Here is a 21193-nt window from a genome sequence, read left to right as displayed (position 1 = left end):
ACAAAGAAACTTACCACAGAAACACCTGTATTGTCTGGGAATGTGGTTTGATACTGCTTGACATACGGGACACCTCCAGCCCTTATTATCGTCTGGGGAAAAGAGAGACAACAACAAATATAACAAACACTAACAAGATTATTTACCACTTATTTACTTTATTTACATTTGACATTTATTTGTCCTCATCTTGTTTGTTGCTGACACAGCGTTTCAGCTGATATAACCTCCAGCCTTCTTCAGGTGTCTTGGGGGAAATTTCGAACCTGGGTTCTCATTCCTAAAGTATTCTTCAATGTTGTTATTATTATTATTATTATTATTATTATTATTATTATTATTATTATTAGGAGACCTATTGAGTCAAGTAAATCAACATCAAAAATCAAATGGAAATTATAGTTGTGATCCCTGTGCCGGTGGCATGTAAAAAGCACCATTTGAACGTGGCCGATGCCAGCACAACTGGCTTCTGTGCCGGTGGTTGGCGTTAGGAAGGGCATCTAGTTGTAGAAACACTGCCAGATCTGACTGGGCCTGGTGCAGCCTCCTGGCTTCCCAGACCCCGGTCGAACGTCCAACCCATGCTAGCATAGAAAACAGACATTAAACGATGATGCTGATGATGATGATTCAGGTCACTGTCTGGAATCGAACTCGGAATCTTGGGGTTAGAAGCCCACGCTCCTAACCACTACGCCATATGCCCATGGGCATATTTACTGCTTTTGTTATCACCTTTCTCTTGGAATACACTGCCTTTGTTTTAATTACTTTCAGAAATGAGAGTAATTTAGTAAAATAACTTTATGATTAATTAATTTGATGATTGATGCATATGTGTTTTTATCTCCAACCACCATGTGATAACCAGTGCTTGTTTGTTTACATCCATTTTTTTTTTTTTTTCTTAATTGAAAGAAAATAGGTGCAGGAGTGGCTGTGTGGTAAGTAGCTTGTTTACCAACCACATGGTTCCGGGTTCAGTCCCACTGCGTGGCACCTTGGGCAAGTGTCTTCTACTATAGCCTCGGGTTCACCAAAGCCTTGTGAGTGGATTTGGTAGACGGAAACTGAAAGAAGCCCATCGTATATATGTATATATATGTATGTGTATGTGTGTTTGTGTGTCTGTGTTTGTCCCCCTAGCATTGCTTGACAACCGATGCTGGTGTGTTCATGTCCCCGTCACTTAGCGGTTCGGCAAAAGAGACCGATAGAATAAGTACTGGGCTTACAAAGAATAAGTCCCGGGGTCGATTAGCTCGACTAAAGGCAGTGCTCCAGCATGGCCGCAGTCAAATGACTGAAACAAATAAAAGAATATATATATATATATATATATATATATATATATATATATATATATGGGTGCGTGAGTATGTGTGCATGTGTCTTTGTCCCCCACCACCACTTGACAGCCACTGTTGGTTTGTTTACATCCCTGTAACTTAGCAGTTCAACAGAAGTGACTAACGGGCTAAAATATAAAAAAAACAATTACTGGGATTAATTCATTTGAATAAAAACCCTTCAAGGGTGCACACCCTTATGACAAAAACAAGTAAAAAAATTCAAAAAAAAAAACAGGAAGAAAATAAGGGCCAACATTACCTGTGACGACAGCAGCTGCAGGTGAGAGGGCCCATTTCTTGATGCAGGGCATATGGAAGACGTTATAGCAATGCATGCAGCTCCATATTGGTGCATCAGGATAGACAATGCAGCAACATACCATGCACTCGTACTTGCAGTTCCGCAGCTGTTGGCTCAACAAATCTGAATGAGGAACGAAACGCATATGGTCAGTCGGGTTTCTTCTACAAAATATATACGCCAAGACGTTATCAAAGAAGCTTGAGAGGCGGTTGGATGGAACCTACACTCGCCTCCTTATGAGAGCTCAAAATCTCTCATGGAGGCGTCATCCAACCAAAGTACAAATATATGGGAAATTACCACCTGTGTCATCTCAGAGCCATAGGTTGCAGGGTGGTTGAGATTTCAAACTTAACCCTTTTGAGACCAACCCGGCTGAAAACGGCTCTAGTTCTGTAATACAAATGTCTTGTTTTCATAAATTTTGACTTAAAATCTTCCACCAAATCTTAGTCACAATTTATGTTCCTAACATTAGCTTAATGATAACTAAAATATTTTACTAAATTCTTTGTTATATTTAAAATTGATTGAAAGAAACACAGAGCATCTCAAAATAAATACAGTAACCAATTCTACTATATGGCTCAGAAACTTGGACGTTATCAAAGAAGCTTGAGAGGCGGTTGGATGGAACTTACACTCGCCTCCTTATGAGAGCTCAGAATCTCTCGTGGAAGCGTCATCCAACCAAAGAATTTGTCTTATGAAGAAAGGCTGAAGACGCTCGACCTTTATTCTCTAGAAAAACGACGACGCCGTGGTAATCTCATTCTTGCTCACAACATCATAAGCAGAAAGTGTAACCTCTCGAAAGAGCTGTTCTTCACTCCTGCTCCAGAGCGTCGGCTGCGGGGTCACTCCGAAAAGCTCTATCTGCGACGATTTCATCTCAATTGAAGGAGAGGGTCTTTCTCTGTCCGGGTTGCAGATCCATGGAATAAGCTGCCGGACAAGATAGTGAAGATGCCGAAAACCACTCGGATCAAAGTCGCTCTTGACCAGAAATGGCCTGAACTCTTTGCATGAACACCACCCTGTACATAACTCCATGTCCCCCAACATGGCCTTGCTTTTTGCTTTTTGAGCCAAAAAATTAACTTAACAAAGTACAAATATATGGGAAATTACCAACTGTGTCATCTCAGAGCCATAGGTTGCAGGGTTGTTGAGATTTCAAACATAAAATCTTCAAAGCCACAGTCGAACCAATTCTACTATATGGCTCAGAAACCTGGACGTTATCAAAGAAGCTTGAGAGGCGGTTGGATGGAACTTACACTCGCCTCCTTATGAGAGCTCAAAATCTCTCGTGGAGGCGTCATCCAACCAAAATGCAAATATATGGGAAACTACCACCTGTATCATCTCTTGTGAAAGGTAGGAGAGTCCAGTTTGCTGGACATTGTTGTAGAGCTGAAAACGAGGTAATTTCTACTCTTCTCCTCTGGAAGCCATCTGCTCGTGATACCAGAGGGCGCACACTCCTACCCTGATGTAATCTCCAGGGATACAGGCATCCAGCAACAGGACCTCCGTAATGCTATGATGGACCGTGAAGTCTGGCGTAACATAGTAAATTCCATTGTCTCGACCATGGTCGAACAATGATGATTATGATACCAAATATATACTAAATATGTTTTAGTTAATTTGTATATTTATGAAGAATTGTAGAGGGATTTAGAAAAATGATTGTTTAGATAAGTGCATTTATTAACCTTTTCGTTACTGTATTTATTTTGTGATGGTCTGTGTTTCTCTCAATTATTTTAAATATAACAACGAATTTAGTAAAATAACTTCATTATCATTAAGCTAATGTTAGGAACATTAATTGTGACTAAGGTTTGGTGAAAGATTTTAATTCAAAACTTACGAAAACAAGACATTTGTACTACAGAGCCAGAGGCAGTTTCAGCCGGGTTGGTAACAAAAGGGTTAAGATGGTGTTTGGGACATCACAAAAGACAGGGTGAGATGAATAAACTGTCAAAATTACGCAAAAGGGAGGTGGCTTCGTGCCAGTTGACGAGAGGTTAAAAGAATAACAGAGGGACAAGAGATAGGGGTCTTGCTGTAGAAGAGAAACAAGGATACCCCGGTTGGAGAAGGAAGGGAAGGATAGAGATGGAGAGAGTGAGAGGAGATGGTTGGGGATATGTGTCAGGACACACCCTCAAGGTACAGTGTGGGGTTTGAATATAGGGGGTGGGATATAAATGAAGTGAGGATTGGACAGGGGGAGTACGTAGTAGGGGACAGAAGGAAAAGATTCATAAGAATGCAAAAAGTGAGGTTAAAAGAATAACAGAGGGACAGAGATAGGGGTCTTGCTGTAGAAGAGAAACAAGGAGCCCCTCCACCCAGTTGGAGAAGGAAGGGAAAGATAGAGATGGAGAGAGTGAGAGAGATGGTTGGGCGTATGTGTCAGGACACACCCTCAAGGTACAGTGTGGGGGTTGAATATAGGGGGTGGGATATAAGTGAAGTGAGGACTGGACAGGGTGAGTACGCAGTAGGGGACAGAAGGAAAAGTCTCATAAGAATGCAAAAAGCGACATACCTCTTTGGTTCTCATCATCCATCTCATTAGCAGAATCTTCATCATCGTCTTCATATTCTTTCTTATCCAAAGATTCCCTTCGATTCCTCTCTTTGTTGTAGTCTTTCTTCGCTTTCCAAGGAACGCTTGGTCTCTGGTAGTTCCGATCATGGGAACGGACCTGCCGAAACTCCTCAGAGTGTCTCGCAGGCCGCGGAGCGTATCTGCTGCTTTGCTTATTTTTCGGTAAGCTTTCGGGTTTTGCCATTCTGTCGTGGTTCCCGGAGAAGTTATCTTTTGTGTGTGAAGGCGCTCTCTCCTTATTAGGGTTCCTGTCACCCGATTTATCGTACCAATTTCTACCGTTCCTCGAATAGTTGTTACTTACATGCTTATGTCGAGGCTTTGACTGATAAGAAGAATCGGTCGTGTGGAAATTTTCTTGCAACGACATATTGGAAGGCATACTCAATGCCATAGTAGTCATTCTTTCATTAGTCTCGTCCAACGTGGCGCTTCTATTATGAGCTACTCCCAAATGGCCCCAATGTGGCGTTCTGTCATCAGACACAACCAAAGCGGCGCTGTTTTGCGGCTCTCCAGAATAGTAGTAAACATTCCTTTCAAACGATAAATTATGATTCCTTTGACCCAACGGTGGGTGCTGCTTCTTGTTATGGTATTCGTGAGGCCAGGCCCCATCATGCTGGTAACCGTCTTTGCTATGTTTTGGTTCATTCCATTTGGATTTCGGGTTCGCAGAACCCCTATAGTAATTCTTCTGGTTGCTCCAAGAAGACCGGTTAATATCCACAATTTCAGCGCCATTATTTTCATTAAATTTACTACCATTCCTATTGTCCATCCTGTAAGAATGTGCACCTCTGTTTGGGGCCCTTACGTTATTTTGCGGATACTGACTATAAGAGCGGCCCCGTTTTCTGTCGGGGTTGTGGAATTTAGGGGCCCTTTTCTCGGTATTTTCTCGCTGATGTCGAGGCATATTGTGTTTCTCTCGCGGGTTTTGCTGGTGTCCAGGAAACTGACCATAATGAGCATATGCGGGCAAACCCATAGCCTGAGCTGAGTAACCATCAGGGTGGACATTACTGTTGATGGCATGGTAATGCTCGTTGGGAACGAACACTGGGGCAGCACTGTTTAATTGAGAATTACTGTAGGCAGGGGCGACCGACGGAGGAGATCTCGATATGTGACCGGGATAAAATCTTTGATTAGCAAACTGATCAGGATTAGCCATTTCAAGATAAATCTGGAGGGGAAAAAAATAGAAAAAGAGAAAAACAGGTTTTATTAATAAACAGAGTAGCTTATTTACCAATCACATGGTTCCGGGTTCAGTCCCACTGCGTGGCACCTTGGGCAAGTGTCTTCTACTATAGCCTCGGGCCGACCAAAGCCTTGTGAGTGGATTTGGTAGACGGAAACTGAAAGAAGCCCGTCGTATATATGTATATATGTGTGTGCGTGTATGTTTGAGTATGTCCCCCTAGCATTGCTTGACAACCGATGCTGGTGTGTTTACATCCCCATCACTTAGCGGTTCGGCAAAAGAGACCGATAGAATAAGTACTGGTCTTACAAAAGAATAAGTCCCGGGGTCGAGTTGCTCGATTAAAAGGCAGTGCTCCAGCATGGCCACAGTCAAATGACTGAAACAAGTAAAAGAGAAGACATTAGCATAGTTAGAATAGGCACAGGTGTGGCTGTGTGGTAAGCAGCTTCCTTTCCAGCCACGTGGTTCTGGGTTCAGTCCCACTGCATGGCACCTTGGGCAAGTGTCTTCTACTATCGTAGGACACTGTCAGTTATGACGGGGAGGGTTCCAGTTGATCCGATCAACAGAACAGCCTCTTTTACTCTCTTACTTGTTTCAGTCATTTGACTGCGGCCATGCTGGAGCAACGCCTTTTAGTCGAGCAAATCGACCCACGGGACTTATTCTTTTGTAAGCCCAGTACTTATTCTATCGGTCTCTTTTGCCGAACCGCTAAGTGATGGGGACGTAAACACACCGGCATCGGTTGTCAAGCAATGCTAGGAGGACAAACAGACACACAAACACACACAACATATACATATATACGACAGGCTTCTTTCAGTTTCCGTCTACCAAATCCACTCACAAGGCATTGGTCGGCCCGGGGCTATATATAGACATATATATATATATATATATATTATATATATATATATACATATATATATACATATATTATATTATATATATAATATATATATCATATATATATATATATATACATTATATATAATATATACTATATATATATACATTATATATACATATATATATATACTATATATACATATATATATATATATATATATATAATATACATATATATACTACATATATATATATACCTATATATATATACATATATATACCTATATATATATATATATATATAATATATATATACATATATATATATATAATACATATATATATAGATATAGATATACATATATATATAGATATATACATAATATATATATTATATATTATACATATATATATAGATATATACCTATAATATATATATATATATACATATATATATATATATATAATACATATATATATACTATATATATCCATATATATATATATATATACATATATATCTATATCTATACATATACATATATAATATACATATATATATATATATAATACATATAGATATCTATAGACATATATATATATTAGATATCCTATATAATATATATATATACTAGATATATATATATCTATATATATACTCTATATTATATATATCATATATATATAGATACTAACATATATAGATATATCATATATATACATATATATATATAATATATAGATACTCAGATCTATTATATACTAAAGATATATATATATATATAATAATATCACTACTATATCATTTTATATATGATATATATATATATCCATATTATATATACATATAGGATATATATCATATATATATATCCATACATATACATATATACTACAGGCTTCTTTCAGTTTCCGTCTACCAAATCTACTCACAAGGCATTGGTCGGCCCGGGGCTATAGCAGAAGACACTTGCCCAAGATGCACGCAGTGGGACTGAACCCGGAACCATGTGTTGGTTAGCAAGCTACTTACCACACAGCCACTCCTGCGCCTATATATATAAATACATACACACACACACACACACCCACACACATATATATATACAGGTGTCCCAAAAAAATGTATACACATAGTTGTTCGGCAAAAGAGAACGATAGAATAAGTACTAGGCTTACAAAGAATAACAAATTTACAATTATTTAAGGTGTGTATACATTTTTGGGGGACACCCTGTATATATATATATATATATATATATATACGACGGGCTTCTTTCTGTTTCTGTCTACCAAATCCACTCACAAGGCTTTGGTCGGCCCGAGGCTATAGTAGAAGACACTTGCCCAAGATGCCACGCAGTGGGACTGAACCCGGAACCATGTGGTTGGTTAGCAAGCTACTTACCACACAGCCACTCCTGCGGTAATTTAGTTTGGATTTGTAAATACATTTTTCATCATTAAATAATTCAAATGACAACATTAAAAATGGCCGGACAACAAGTGAAATGGTACTGTACTAATTGCTTTCGTTAACGAGGGATCGATACGGTATATTCATTGCCTGTGTTGTTGTTAAACAACAAAAGGGACACGTGTGGAACCCTTATCCCTCATATTCTTTCCTCGATAACAGACAGGGATAAATCGGATCTTTTCCGTTTGAAGGCCAGATTTCAACACAATTTCTAGTTAACTAAACACTTTAAAACTTCAATGTTCTGGTAGAATGTGTCAAAATAAAACCTTTTTGGATCTTTTCCATTTGAAGGCCAGATTTCAACACAATATCTAGTTAACTAAACACTTTAAAACTTCAATGTTCTGGTAGAATGTGTCAAAATAAAACATTTTTTTCTCTTGGCTTTCTTGAGAAAATTGTAATTTGTTTGTTTAACGTAGTTTAATTTTTCGAATTTTAACCAATCCTATGCTCTCTTTTGAGCTAAAATCATTTGCTGCGTCTAAAACTGATACAACATCATGTAACTAACCCTAAACCTCCCCCCAACCCTAAATTTTTTTTTCTTAATTGTTAAATTAATTTAATTGTTACGCGTGTAAAAAAAACTAAAGCAATGGAATTAAATTAATTTAACAATTAAGAAAGAAAAAATTTAGGGTTAGGGTTAGGGGGAGGTTTAGGGTTAGTTACAGGATGTTGTCTCAGTTTTAGACGCAGCAAATGATTTTAGTTGAATGGAGGTAATCGATTGGTTAAAATTGCTGAAATGCTCGGATTCTCAGACGAAATATCTTACAAACTATAGAATTTTCTCAATAAAGCCAAGAGAAAATGATGTTTTATAAACACATTCTACAAGTATACGAAGTTTAAAAGTGTTTAGTTACGTGGAAATTATTTTTAAAAACTGCCGTTGAAACCGAAAAGATCCATAAACCCAAACTGTTTCTTAAACGAGGGACATATTCATACGGCACAGAATGTTTTTTTCCTCAATAGACGTCATTGATTGGTTGAAATTGCAGAAATTGAAGAAAAAAAACAACAAATATCTTACAAACTATAGAATTTTCTCAATAAAGCCAAGAGAAAATGATGTTTTATAAACACATTCTACAAGTATATGAAGTTTAAAAGTGTTTAGTTAACTAGAAATTGTGTTGAAATCTGGCCTTCAAAAGGAAAAGATCCGATAAATCAGACAGACAGTCAGACAAAATGGAGAGAGAGCGACGACAGACAGACAAGACAGTCAGTTAAAGATAAAGTGAGAGACACACAGACATAAAGAGATAGGTAGATATATACAGAGACAGAGAGACGGGTATAGATATTAATGAAACGGTGTGGTGGGTTTGATGTATAACTAGCAGTATCGTCCAGCGTTGCTTGGGTTTGTAAGGGAAATAACTATATAAGCATTTTTAGAGTTATAGCCAAAAAATAGCAAAAAAATGCATTAAAAATGGGAAAAAAAAATTATGGTAAATTTTTTTTTTAAATCGTAAACTCATCGTAGACATTTTTAGAGAGTTACTTCCCTTATATAATAGCGAAAAAATGCATTAAAAATGGAAACAAAATTATGGTAATTTTTTTTAAATCGTAAACTCATCGTAGACATTTTTAGAGAGTTACTTCCTTTATATAATAGCGAAAAAAATGCATTAAAATGGAAAAAATTATGGTAAATTTTTTTTTTAATCGTAGACTCATCGTAAGACGCGCGCTAATACCCAGAAGGGCTCGATATGAATCACGACTATAAGATACCCGGTTTTGGTTAAACTGCACCGCAAAATGTGGGAGTAGTTAGGAATGTAAATCGTAGGAGACAGACACAGAACTTCACTTTTATATATAAAGATTTTACAGTGAAGTATCAACCGAGGTGTCAGGAGTCAAGCCATTTAAAAACAGAATATCAAATTTCTTTTGATATTTTTTCCACTGTACAAATGACAGACGGCGGGGAAGGAAAAAAATGGGCGGACTTTGAAAAATAACGTACCGTTTTTTTTCCCGCTCACAGACCGACCTATATTCCTACACCTTGTTAATTTAACTTTCACTATCGCCGCTATTTTCCACGAATTTTCACTTCCAGTTTGTCTTTATGAATAATAAACCGTTTCTTATCTAAGTTCGACCGACTTTCCCACAAGAGGAAGCAAAAACAGCTGGCAAGCTTTAGTAAAAAGCATATTACCCTAACTTCGGTATATATCGAGATATGTCCGCTGACCTCAATATAGTATTTTGAAATTTGTTAATCTTCAACAAGTACTTACTCACGGGAAATTAATTTAACAATACTAACTGAAAGTATTATGATTCGATATTTTCGATTTGTAATAAATTACACGTAAATTGGGTTATTTGTAATTACGAGTTGATAATCAATCAAGATAATCAGTCAAGATAATGTTATAAGAAACAAAAAAATGTCCTAAATATACTTGTGGGATCTTTTCGGTTTGACGGCAGTTTTTTTAACACAATTTCTAGTTAACTAAACACTTTTAAACTTCGTATACTGGTAGAATGTGTTTATTAAACATCTTTTTCTCTTGGCTTTATTGAGAAAATCCTATAGTTAGTAAGATATTTGGGTTTTTTTTCTTCAGTTCTAAATACACTATGGGATCTTTTCGGTTTGAACGGCAGTTTTTAAAAACAATTTCTAGTTAACTAAACACTTTTAAACTTCGTATACTGGTAGAATGTGTTTATTAAACATCTTTTTCTCTTGGCTTTATTGAGAAAATCCTATAGTTAGTAAGATATTTGGGTTTTTTTTCTTCAGTTCTAAATACACTATGGGATCTTTTCGGTTTGAACGGCAGTTTTTAAAAATAATTTCTAGGTAACTAAAAAATGTTAAACTTCGTATACTGGTAGAATGTGTTTATAAAACATCTTTTTCTCTTGGCTTTATTGAGAAAATTCTATAGTTTGTAAGATATTTGTTGTTTTTTTCTTCAATTTCTGCAATTTCAACCAATCAATGACGTCCATTGAGGTAAAAAAAACATTCTGTGTCGTATGAATATGTCCCTCGTTTAAGAAACAGATTGGGTTTATTTACATTTGTGAAAGAAAAAAAAAGTACCCTTCCCCCATCCCTAACCCTAAAACAGATTGAAATGCAATAGATCGATACTAGGGTCATAATTATGGGTGACAATTTCGTATGATACCGCTAGAAAAAACTGCCGTTCAAACCGAAAAGATCCAAAGATAGGTGGAGCTGCTCACGGGAAATTTAACAATACTAACTGAAAGTATTATGATTCGATATTTTCGATTTGTAATAAATTACACGTAAACTGGGTTATTTGTAATTACGAATTGATAATCAATAAAAATCAGTCAAGATGATGATATTATAAGAAAAAAAATATGTCCCAAATACACTCGTGTTCTGTACCTTGGGAAACCTATTGGCAAAATTTAATTTTAAAATATTTAATACTGAGATAGTTACAAGAGGACTAAGTTGAGAGGGGTTGCAAAGTATAGTTACACCTTTATACGTACGTTTAGAGAGTTAAGGTCAGTTAATTGGGTTACCCAGGTAGTCGCTTCCGTAAAGCACTCGGCTTTACATATTAGTCTCGTCCGACCCTAATGGACGGTGCCCTATTAACCTCACATAACTCTATAAAAAAAAATATATATATATATATATATATATATATATATATATGTGTGTGTGTGTGTGTGTGTGTGTATAGTGTATATGTCTTGCGTGTATATATATTATATATATATATATGTGTGTGTGTACGTACGTATGTATATTATATATACATATATGCGTATAGTTTATATGAGTGTGACTGTATACACACTACATATATGCCTCACATAACTGTATAAATGTATACATATGTATGTGTATATAGTGTATATGTGTAAGTCTGTGAGTGTATATATATTATATATATATATGCGTACGTACGTATGTATATTATATATACATATATGCGTATAGTTTATATGAGTGTGACTGTATACACACTATATATATGCCTCACATAACTGTATAAATGTATATATGTGTGTATAGTGTATATGTATAAGTGTGTGTGTGTGTGTGTATGTATATATATATATGCGTACGTATGTATATTATATATACATGCTTATGTTTATGAGTGTGACTGTATACACACTATATATATATATATATATATATATGCCTCACATAACTGTATAAATGTATGTATGTGTGTGTATGTATATATATATGTGTGTACGTACGTATGTATATTATATATATACATATATGCGTATAGTTCATATGAGTGCGACTGTATACATACTGTATATATGCACATATATATATATTAGAGAGAGAGAGAGAGAAAGACCTTGAAATTTTCAACAAAGTATAAACCCACCATACAAGATGTGTAAGCGACGCCTGATAATTTCACACAAATTGTGGTTTGTCAAAAAAAGAACTTGCAAAAATGAATGATTAAACGTTTTCCGAGACATATCAGGTAAACTGCGAATTCATTTGCTTAAGAAAAACATTTTTTTTCTCTTTCTCTCTAATTGCTAAGCACACCGGACTAAATGAACAGCAGTATTTCTTCCGGTTCTTCGTCCTTGCGTCCTCATCGGAGAGAACGACAGACCGAAGTACTGGTCAGTACAGAGGACGAAATAACTGGACTTGGACGGACCCCTCTCCTCAAAATTATTTGCCAATTGCAAAAAAAAAAAAAATTATTATTATTATTATTATTATTGCTATGGGCGTAGGAGTGGCTGCGTGGTAAGTAGCTTGCTTACCAACCACATGGTTCCGGGTTCAGTCCCACTGCGTGGCACCTTGGGCAAGTGTCTTCCGCTATAGCCTCGGGCCGACCAATGCCTTGTGAGTGGATTTGGTAGACAGAAACTGAAAGAAGCCCGTCGTATATATTTATATAGGCGCAGGAGTGGCTGTGTGGTAAGTAGCTTGCTTACCAACCACATGGTTCCGGGTTCAGTCCCACTGCGTGGCACCTTGGGCAAGTGTCTACCGCTATAGCCCCGGGCCGACCAAAGCTTTGTGAGTGGATTTGGTAGACGGAAACTGAAAGAAGCCCGTCGTATATATGTATGTATATATATATATGTATGTGTGTTTGTGTGTCTGTGTTTGTCCCTCTAGCATTGCTTGACAACCGATGCTGGTGTGTTTACGTCCCCGTCACTTAGCGGTTCGGCAAAAAGAGAACCGATAGAATAAGTACTGGGCTTACAAAAAGAATAAGTCCCGCGGGGTCGTTTTGCTCGACTAAAAGGCGGTGCTCCAGCATGGCCGCAGTCAAATGACTGAAACAAGAAAAAGTACCAAAAACGAAAGCAGATAATTCTTTGAATGTAAGACAAAACGAAAGACAGCGTGTCTCTTTCTTTGTATTGAATTATTTCTTTAACATTCGTGTTGTGGGATTTGAGGGGAGATTTAGCTGCTATTTCTAGCGTGGTTGCGTGTAGTTTTAAAGTGGAAAAGTCAGGAATTGACGGATGTGAAGAAGAATGGAAGAAACGACGGACGAACTAAAAGATGACAAGAGAGACAAACTGCCTTCAGAAACGCCGACGAGTGTATATATATGTGTGTATATGTGTGTATGTGTGTATATATTCTTTGTTTGTTTCGAGCAATAGGTTACTGCCATGCTGTGGCATCACCTTAAACACAGACAAATATAAATGTGGTCACATACTTTAGATAGATAGATAGATAGACAGACAGATAGGTAGATAGAAAGATAGATAGACAGTTGAGTAGGTAGATAGGTAGATAGACAAATAGAAAGATAGATAGATAGATAGATAGACAAAGGGACGGACGGACAAACAGGCAGATAGATAGACAAATAGATAGACAGACAGGTAGATAGACAAACATAGATAGACAGACAGGTAGATAGACAAACATAGATAGATAGATAGATAGATAGATAGATAGATAGATAGAAGATAGATAGATAGATAGATAGATAGATAGATAGATAGATAGATAGATAGATAGATAGATAGATAGATAGACAGACAAATAGAAAGATAGATAGACAGACAAATAGAAAGATAGATAGACAGACAAATAGAAAGATAGATAGACAGACAGATAGATAGTTAGATAGATAGATAGATAGATAGACAAAGGGACGGACGGACAAACAGACAGATAGATAGATAGATAGACAGATAGATAGATAGACAGAAAGATAGATAGATAGACAGAAAGATAGGTAGACAGAAAGATAGATAGATAGACAGAAAGATAGATAGATAGACAGATAGATAGATAGATAGAAGATAGATAGACAGAAGATAGATAGATAGACAGAAAGATAGGTAGACAGACAATAGATAGATAGATAGATAGATAGATAGATAGATAGATAGACAGACAGACAGATAGATAGATAGATAGATAGATAGATAGATAGATAGATAGATAGATAGACAAATAGATAGACAGACAAATAGAAAGATAGACAAATAGACAGAAAGATAGACAGACAGACAGTAGATAGACAAACATAGATAGACAGACAGGTAGATAGACAAACATAGATAGATAGATAGATAGATAGATAGATAGAGATAGATAGATAGATAGATAGATAGATAGACAGACAAATAGAAAGATAGATAGACAGACAAATAGAGCGATAGATAGACAGACAAATAGAAAGATAGATAGACAGACAGATAGATAGTTAGATAGATAGATAGATAGACAAAGGGACGGACGGACAAACAGACAGATAGATAGATAGATAGACAGATAGATAGATAGACAGAAAGATAGATAGATAGACAGAAAGATAGGTAGACAGAAAGATAGATAGATAGACAGAAAGATAGATAGATAGACAGATAGATAGATAGATAGACAGATAGATAGATAGACAGAAAGATAGATAGATAGACAGAAAGATAGGTAGACAGACAAATAGATAGATAGATAGATAGATAGATAGATAGATAGATAGACAGACAGACAGATAGATAGATAGATAGATAGATAGATAGATAGATAGATAGATAGATAGATAGATAGATAGACAAATAGATAGACAGACAAATAGAAAGATAGACAAATAGACAGAAAGATAGACAGACAGACAGGTAGATAGACAAATGTGTCTATGGAGGTCGGCATGTGATGTTTACCAGAATTATTCCGTTTGGTTCGTTTCCAAGTCAAAGAAGAAGAAATTTAAGAAGGATTTTTAAGTCTTTCAAAGACGTTTAAAAAGAAACAAACCCAACAAATTAGACCCAAATAAAGGATTTCTTCGGTGCCCTCAGACTTTCATAGACAACAACGAATATATACAACATTCCGGTGTATATAATAAGACATATGTACATATATATATATATATATATATATACGGTATGCGTATATGCACGTATAATGTTCATCGTTATTTATGAATATATATATACACGTAGTCATTCACAAATTAATATACAAAGATATTCATAAAAATATACATTATATAATATGTAAAATTTACATACATAAACAATGATATATATATATATATAACCTATATGTGTATACACGTATATATACTGTATAAATTAATGGGTATATAAATATATACACAATGTATATATATATATAAATCAATATATATATAGATTTATATATATATATATATATATATATGTATATATATATATATACCGGAGTTGAATTTCAGCTGCTTTTAAATAAAGAATATATATACATATATGTACATATATATATATACATATATATATACATATAGATTTATTTATATATACATATATATATATATACATATAGATTTATATTTATATATATACATATAAATTTATTTATATATATATATATATATATAATCAATATACATGTAGATTTATGCGTAAACATATATATATATATATAAATATATATGTATATACACACACAATGACATTGCAACATATTTATAAATATTGCACCATACATACATATATATATATGTATATACATACATATATATATATATATATATATATATACATATATATATATAGATGTATATATGGATGGATGTGTGTATAAGGGAATTGGCAGCCGTGTTCTTAGCTTGAAGCGATAATTTCAATGCCCAGAACCCTTCTTCTGACCCTCAAAGACAAACAAACCCCCATCAGACTTACCAATTCTGTGTCAAATGTGAAACTAACAATTAAAAAAACAAAAAAAAAACTCCTAATAAAACCGGTGTAAGGGGGGAAGTGGATCAAGGGAAATGACTCTCAACACTTGGTGACGGAATTCTGCGAGAAGAGAAAGTCTGCGAGGCGGACGTTTATTCAGGGTTGACGTCGGGTGTAAAATCAGTTACTTATGTAATAGAAGCACTCCGTCGGTTACGACGACGACGACGGTTCCGGTTGATCCGAATCAACGGAACAGCCTGCTCGTGGTGAAATTAACGTGTAAGTGGCTGAGCACTCCACAGACACGTGTAACCCTTAACGTAGTTCTCGGGGATATTCAGCGTGACACAGAGAGTGACAAGGCCAGCCCTTTGAAATGGAAGCACTCCGTCGGTTACGACGATGAGGGTTCCGGTTGATCCGAATCAACGGAACAGCCTGCTCATGAAATTAACGTGTAAGTGGCTGAGCACTCCACAGACACGTGTAACCCTTAACGTAGTTCTCGGGGATATTCAGCGTGACACAAAGAGTGTCAAGGCTGGCCGTTTGAAATACAGGTACAACAGAAACAGGAAGTAAGAGTGAGAGAAAGTTGTGGTGAAAGAGTACAGCAGGGATCACCACCATCCCCTGCCGGAGCCTAGTGGAGCTTTAAGTGTTTTCGTTCAATAAACACTCACAACGCCCGGTCTGGGAATCGAAACCGCGATCCTATGACCGCGAATCCGCTGCCCTAACCACTGGGCCATTGCGTCTCCATGTTACTTATGTACAGATGCTCGAAATCGATGAGCTGGAAGAATTGTCAGAACGTAAAGCCGGATAAAGCGCTTAGCGACATTTATTCCGGCTTTACGTTCTGAGTTCAAATTCCGGATCTTTTCTTTTTGAACGGAAGACAATTTCTAGTTAATTAAAAACTTTAAAACTTTCGATGAGCTGGAAGAATTGTCAGACAGTAAAGCCGGATAAAGCGCTTAGCGACATTTATTCCGGCTTTCCGTTCTGAGTTCAAATTCCGGATCTTTTCCTTTTCAACGGCAGACAATTTCTAGTTAACTAAACACTTTAAAACTTCATGTTCTGGTAGAATGTGTCAAAATAAAACATTTTTTTCTCTTGGCTTTCTTGGGAAAATTGTAATTTGTTTGTTTAACGTAGTTTAATTTTTCGAATTTTAACCAATCCTATGCTCTCTTTTGAGCTAAAATCATTTGCTGCGTCTAAAACTGAGACAACATCCTGTAACTAACCCTAAACCTCCCCCCTAACCCCTAACCCTAATTTTTTTTTTCTTAATTGTTAAATTAATTTAATTGTTACGCGTGTAAAAAAATCTAAAGCAATGGAATTAAATTAATTTAACAATTAAGAAAAAAAAATTAGGGTTAGGGTTAGGGGGGAGGTATATAAGTATTACTACGCTGTGTCTAAAGTGATTCGGTGTCGCTGCGCTGAATGTAGTCCAGTTTGTGTAACATGAAAAACTAAATGAACACGTAAAAGAATAACTATGCTTCGTATTGAGTTGTCTATCCCATTAGAACGAAACAACCCATAACAGTGATGAAGCCGAATATTGAAGAAATCACTTTCACAAAATCCCAAATCTTTTAAAGTAGAGCCGCAATTCTTTAAAGACTGGAGTTAGTTGCCGTTGTTAATTGTAAAAACTCTTCCTCATTAATTGTATTTCTTGCTCCTGTTTCTCACGCACCTTGATTGTTTGATCAGTTCCACTTTACGACTGATATTTAAGAGGAAAACCCAATCAAATATATACAAATGATTGGTAATTAACTGTCTAAACAAACAGATACAGCATTTACGATTATGTGGACCTGAAAATTATTAATTAACGTTTGTTGTAGAAATCTAGAAATTCTCTTGAAGCTGTCGTTGTCCACTCTGACTCCAGTTCTCACGTCTTCCTCGTTCACTCTTTCTCTCCATATCTATTACTATGTAAGTATTTATTTAAACATTTCTATTCTATATGTGTCGTATTATGTACATTTATTTGTTTCCATGTGTTGAGAAAGTTAAAAGGAAAACAAATCTCACTAAGACGAAATTATACGAAAGGCTGTAATTTTAATACTTTCATTGTGTTGTCGTTTTCTTTTAGACATTTCATTGCACTTTTGGTTATTTTCTAAATTATTTGTAAAAACGTCGGATCAATCCCTTGTTTAGATAACATTTATCTTTCTTTCTAACGTGTAAATTCGACAATTTCGTTAAATGCGGGAAAATTACGATGTAATTAGTAAGAAATGGGGAATGTATAAAAATACGAGTGTGCACTTGAAATACTGAAACGAAAAGCAAATATCTGTATCGAGAGGAAATGGATCGGCTTTTATTTGAAAAATAGGAAGTCTTTATTTCTGGCGGTTCTTTTGCATCATTAAAAGTTAGAATTAATATGTTTTTCTAATTTATTTAATTTGTGTGTGTGTGTGGAGTGCTGCTTTAAGCACCTAATATAATCCCTCGTCACATATTTTTATTTTGGGGAATTTTCAGAAATTTTTGCGTACGAGAATTCGTTCGGTCATGCAACCAAAAGAAGAAAACAATCAACTGTGATTTATGAGCTATTTAGCTGTTATTTTTCGCACATCTCACGACCAGTATGGTAATAATTCTTTGCTTAATTTCCTCTGGGCTTGCAGGAAGAGGGGAGACATAGACTAGGCCCTCCCTGAGAAAGAAATGGCAAGGTGTCAGCTCAGGTGAACGTAGCGGCCATTTCAACAGCACATTGCCTTCTTCAGGACGCGCCAAACTCTTTGGAGGAATCTGGCTTTCATTCTCCACATCAACCAATAATTTTTCCTACATTAAAAATTCCCCACTAAGAATTTTGATGCTGTTAGTGAGACATCAATATTATTTACTGACATTTATTCATCTTTTATGCTCAACAAAATATTAACGTTGAGCTAACCGTATAGACATATATGTATTTGTATATATGGCTCCCATGCAGGTGGCATGTAAAAAGTACCATTCGAGCATGATTGATGCTAGTGCTGCCTGACTTGCACCCATGCCGGTGGCACATACAAAGCACCATTCAAGCATGGTCGATGCCAATGCTACCTGACTGGCTCTGTGGCACATAAAAGGCAACTGCTACACGCTCAAACAGCATCCAGCTGTAGAAATCCATCTGATAAGATTGAAACCTTGTTCAGCTTCATGGCTTGCCAGTCCTCACAGTCAAACCTCACAACCCATGCCAGTGTGGAAAGCAAATGTTAAACGATGATGATGAAGGTAGAGAAAGAGCGATATCTATTTTAGCAAACAAAGATTCAAGACTGAAATGAAAACATCAGAAATCTAGTGTCATTTATATGTATATTGGTGTGTGTGGAAGTGTGTCTATGACAGACTTTATATTCCAGGAGTTGGTATTATAATAGATGTGTCTACTCGATGATATAAACATTTCGGTAATGCAGAAATGGGATAAATTTAATAGTTCAGATAAAGAATTACTTCTACAATTTAGGAAAACAGAAATGTCGTAAATTTGCACTTTTGAATATCTGCCTTTTAAACATACTTGATGTCTTATATTATTTTTTCTATTCTTTCAGAAAATCATATGAAATTGGCTAAAAAGTAATTTTTACTTTTAAAGAATCATCAATATGTATCATGTTTGAAAGACTCTGCAAAGATATTCTACAAACGTATAATCCTGCTTCTAGAAAACATTGCTGAATTACAGTAAAATATTTCCTCTGAGAGAGAAAGCATTTCTTTACTTCTGTGTCTGAAATGTGCAAGAGATAATTTTCTCTTTTAAATATACTTTGATAGATTTCCAAAGAGTATTTGCAACATTTTTAAATATTGGCATTGATCACATTTAGAAGAAATATAAGAGAAGTGATATTTGTTTGGAATAAACTATAAAAACAAAAAGAAGAAAAATATCCATATATTTTGGTGAGAGGAGAAATATTTTTGAAAAGTTGTTGATCTGTACAACTTGAAGGTTCAGTTTTATTTTTCTTGAAGAGATGTCGGAAGAATTAGGAAAATCATCATATGACTGTGACATCTGCAAAGAGTCATTCTTAGAAGAAAGTAAATTCAATCAACACAAACAAATCCATACAGGGGAACAACAATATCCCTGTGATATCTGTGGTAAATCATTCCATCATGGCAGGAACTTAACAAAACACAAGCATATTCATACAGGGAAGAAACCATTTACCTGTGATATCTGTGGTAAATCATTCTCTCAAAACTCTAACTTAACTACTCACAAACGTATTCATACAGGGGAGAAACCATATCACTGTGATATCTGTGGTAAATCATTCTCTCGTTATAATTTCTTAGCTATTCACAAACGTATTCATACAGGGAAGAAACCATTTACCTGTGATATCTGTGGTAAATCATTCTCTCAAAGCGGTAACTTAACGAAACATAAGCGTATTCATACAGAGATGTCGGTAGAATTAAGAGAATCATCATATGACTGTGACATCTGCAAAGAGTCATTCTTAGAAGAAAGTAAATTCAATCAACACAAACAAATTCATACAGAGAAAGCGCGATATCACTGTAGTATCTGTGGTAAATCATTCTTAAGTAGCAGTCACTTAACACGACACATACATATTCATACAGGAGAGAAACCATATCCCTGTGATATCTGTGGTAAATCATTCTCTTACAAGAATAGCTTAACTAGACACAAACGTATTCATTCAGGGGAACAACCATATCACTGTGATATCTGTGGTAAATCATTCTATCAGGGCAGGAACTTAACTCAACACAAGCGTATTCATACAGGGGAGAAACCACATCACTGTGATATCTGTGGTAAATCATTCTCTCGTTATGATAGCTTAGCTATTCACATACGTATTCATACAGGTGAGAAACAATGCCACTGTGATATCTGTGGTAAATCATTCTATCAAGAAGGTAACTTAACTCAACACAAACGGGTTCATACAGGGGAGAAACCATATCAATGTGATATCTGTGGTAAATCCTTCTCTGTTAGCAGTAGCTTAACTACTCACAAGCGTATTCATACAGGTGAGAAACCATATCACTGTGATACCTGTGGTAAATCATTCTCTGATGGAAGTAACTTAACTAACCACAAACGTGCTCATTCAGGCGA

General features: G+C 35.7%; 1 protein-coding gene across 3 annotated transcripts in view; it reads right to left on the bottom strand.

Moving 5' to 3' along the window:
• Nucleotides 1-16135, bottom strand: part of LOC115225828 (transcriptional repressor NF-X1) — a 52111-nt gene extending 35976 nt beyond the window's left edge. For all 3 annotated transcript variants that reach the window (XR_005004192.1, XM_029796797.2, XM_036514693.1), the window contains exons 1-4: nucleotides 16018-16135; nucleotides 4226-5477; nucleotides 1615-1779; nucleotides 15-92 (exon numbers count right to left, since the gene is read on the bottom strand). Coding sequence is in view for 2 of the 3 variants with exons in the window: in XM_029796797.2 (XP_029652657.1) it covers nucleotides 15-92; nucleotides 1615-1779; nucleotides 4226-5465 (1483 nt within the window). In the remaining variant the exon portion in view is untranslated. The remainder of the gene's footprint in view (nucleotides 1-14; nucleotides 93-1614; nucleotides 1780-4225; nucleotides 5478-16017) is intronic.
• Nucleotides 16136-21193: the final 5058 nt, after the last annotated feature.

The sequence above is a fragment of the Octopus sinensis genome, linkage group LG28, assembly GCF_006345805.1.
Source record: "Octopus sinensis linkage group LG28, ASM634580v1, whole genome shotgun sequence".
NCBI classification, from domain to species: domain Eukaryota; kingdom Metazoa; phylum Mollusca; class Cephalopoda; order Octopoda; family Octopodidae; genus Octopus; species Octopus sinensis.
The sequence above is the reverse complement of the archived record's forward strand: the minus strand, read 5'-3'. Positions and strand labels throughout refer to the sequence as shown.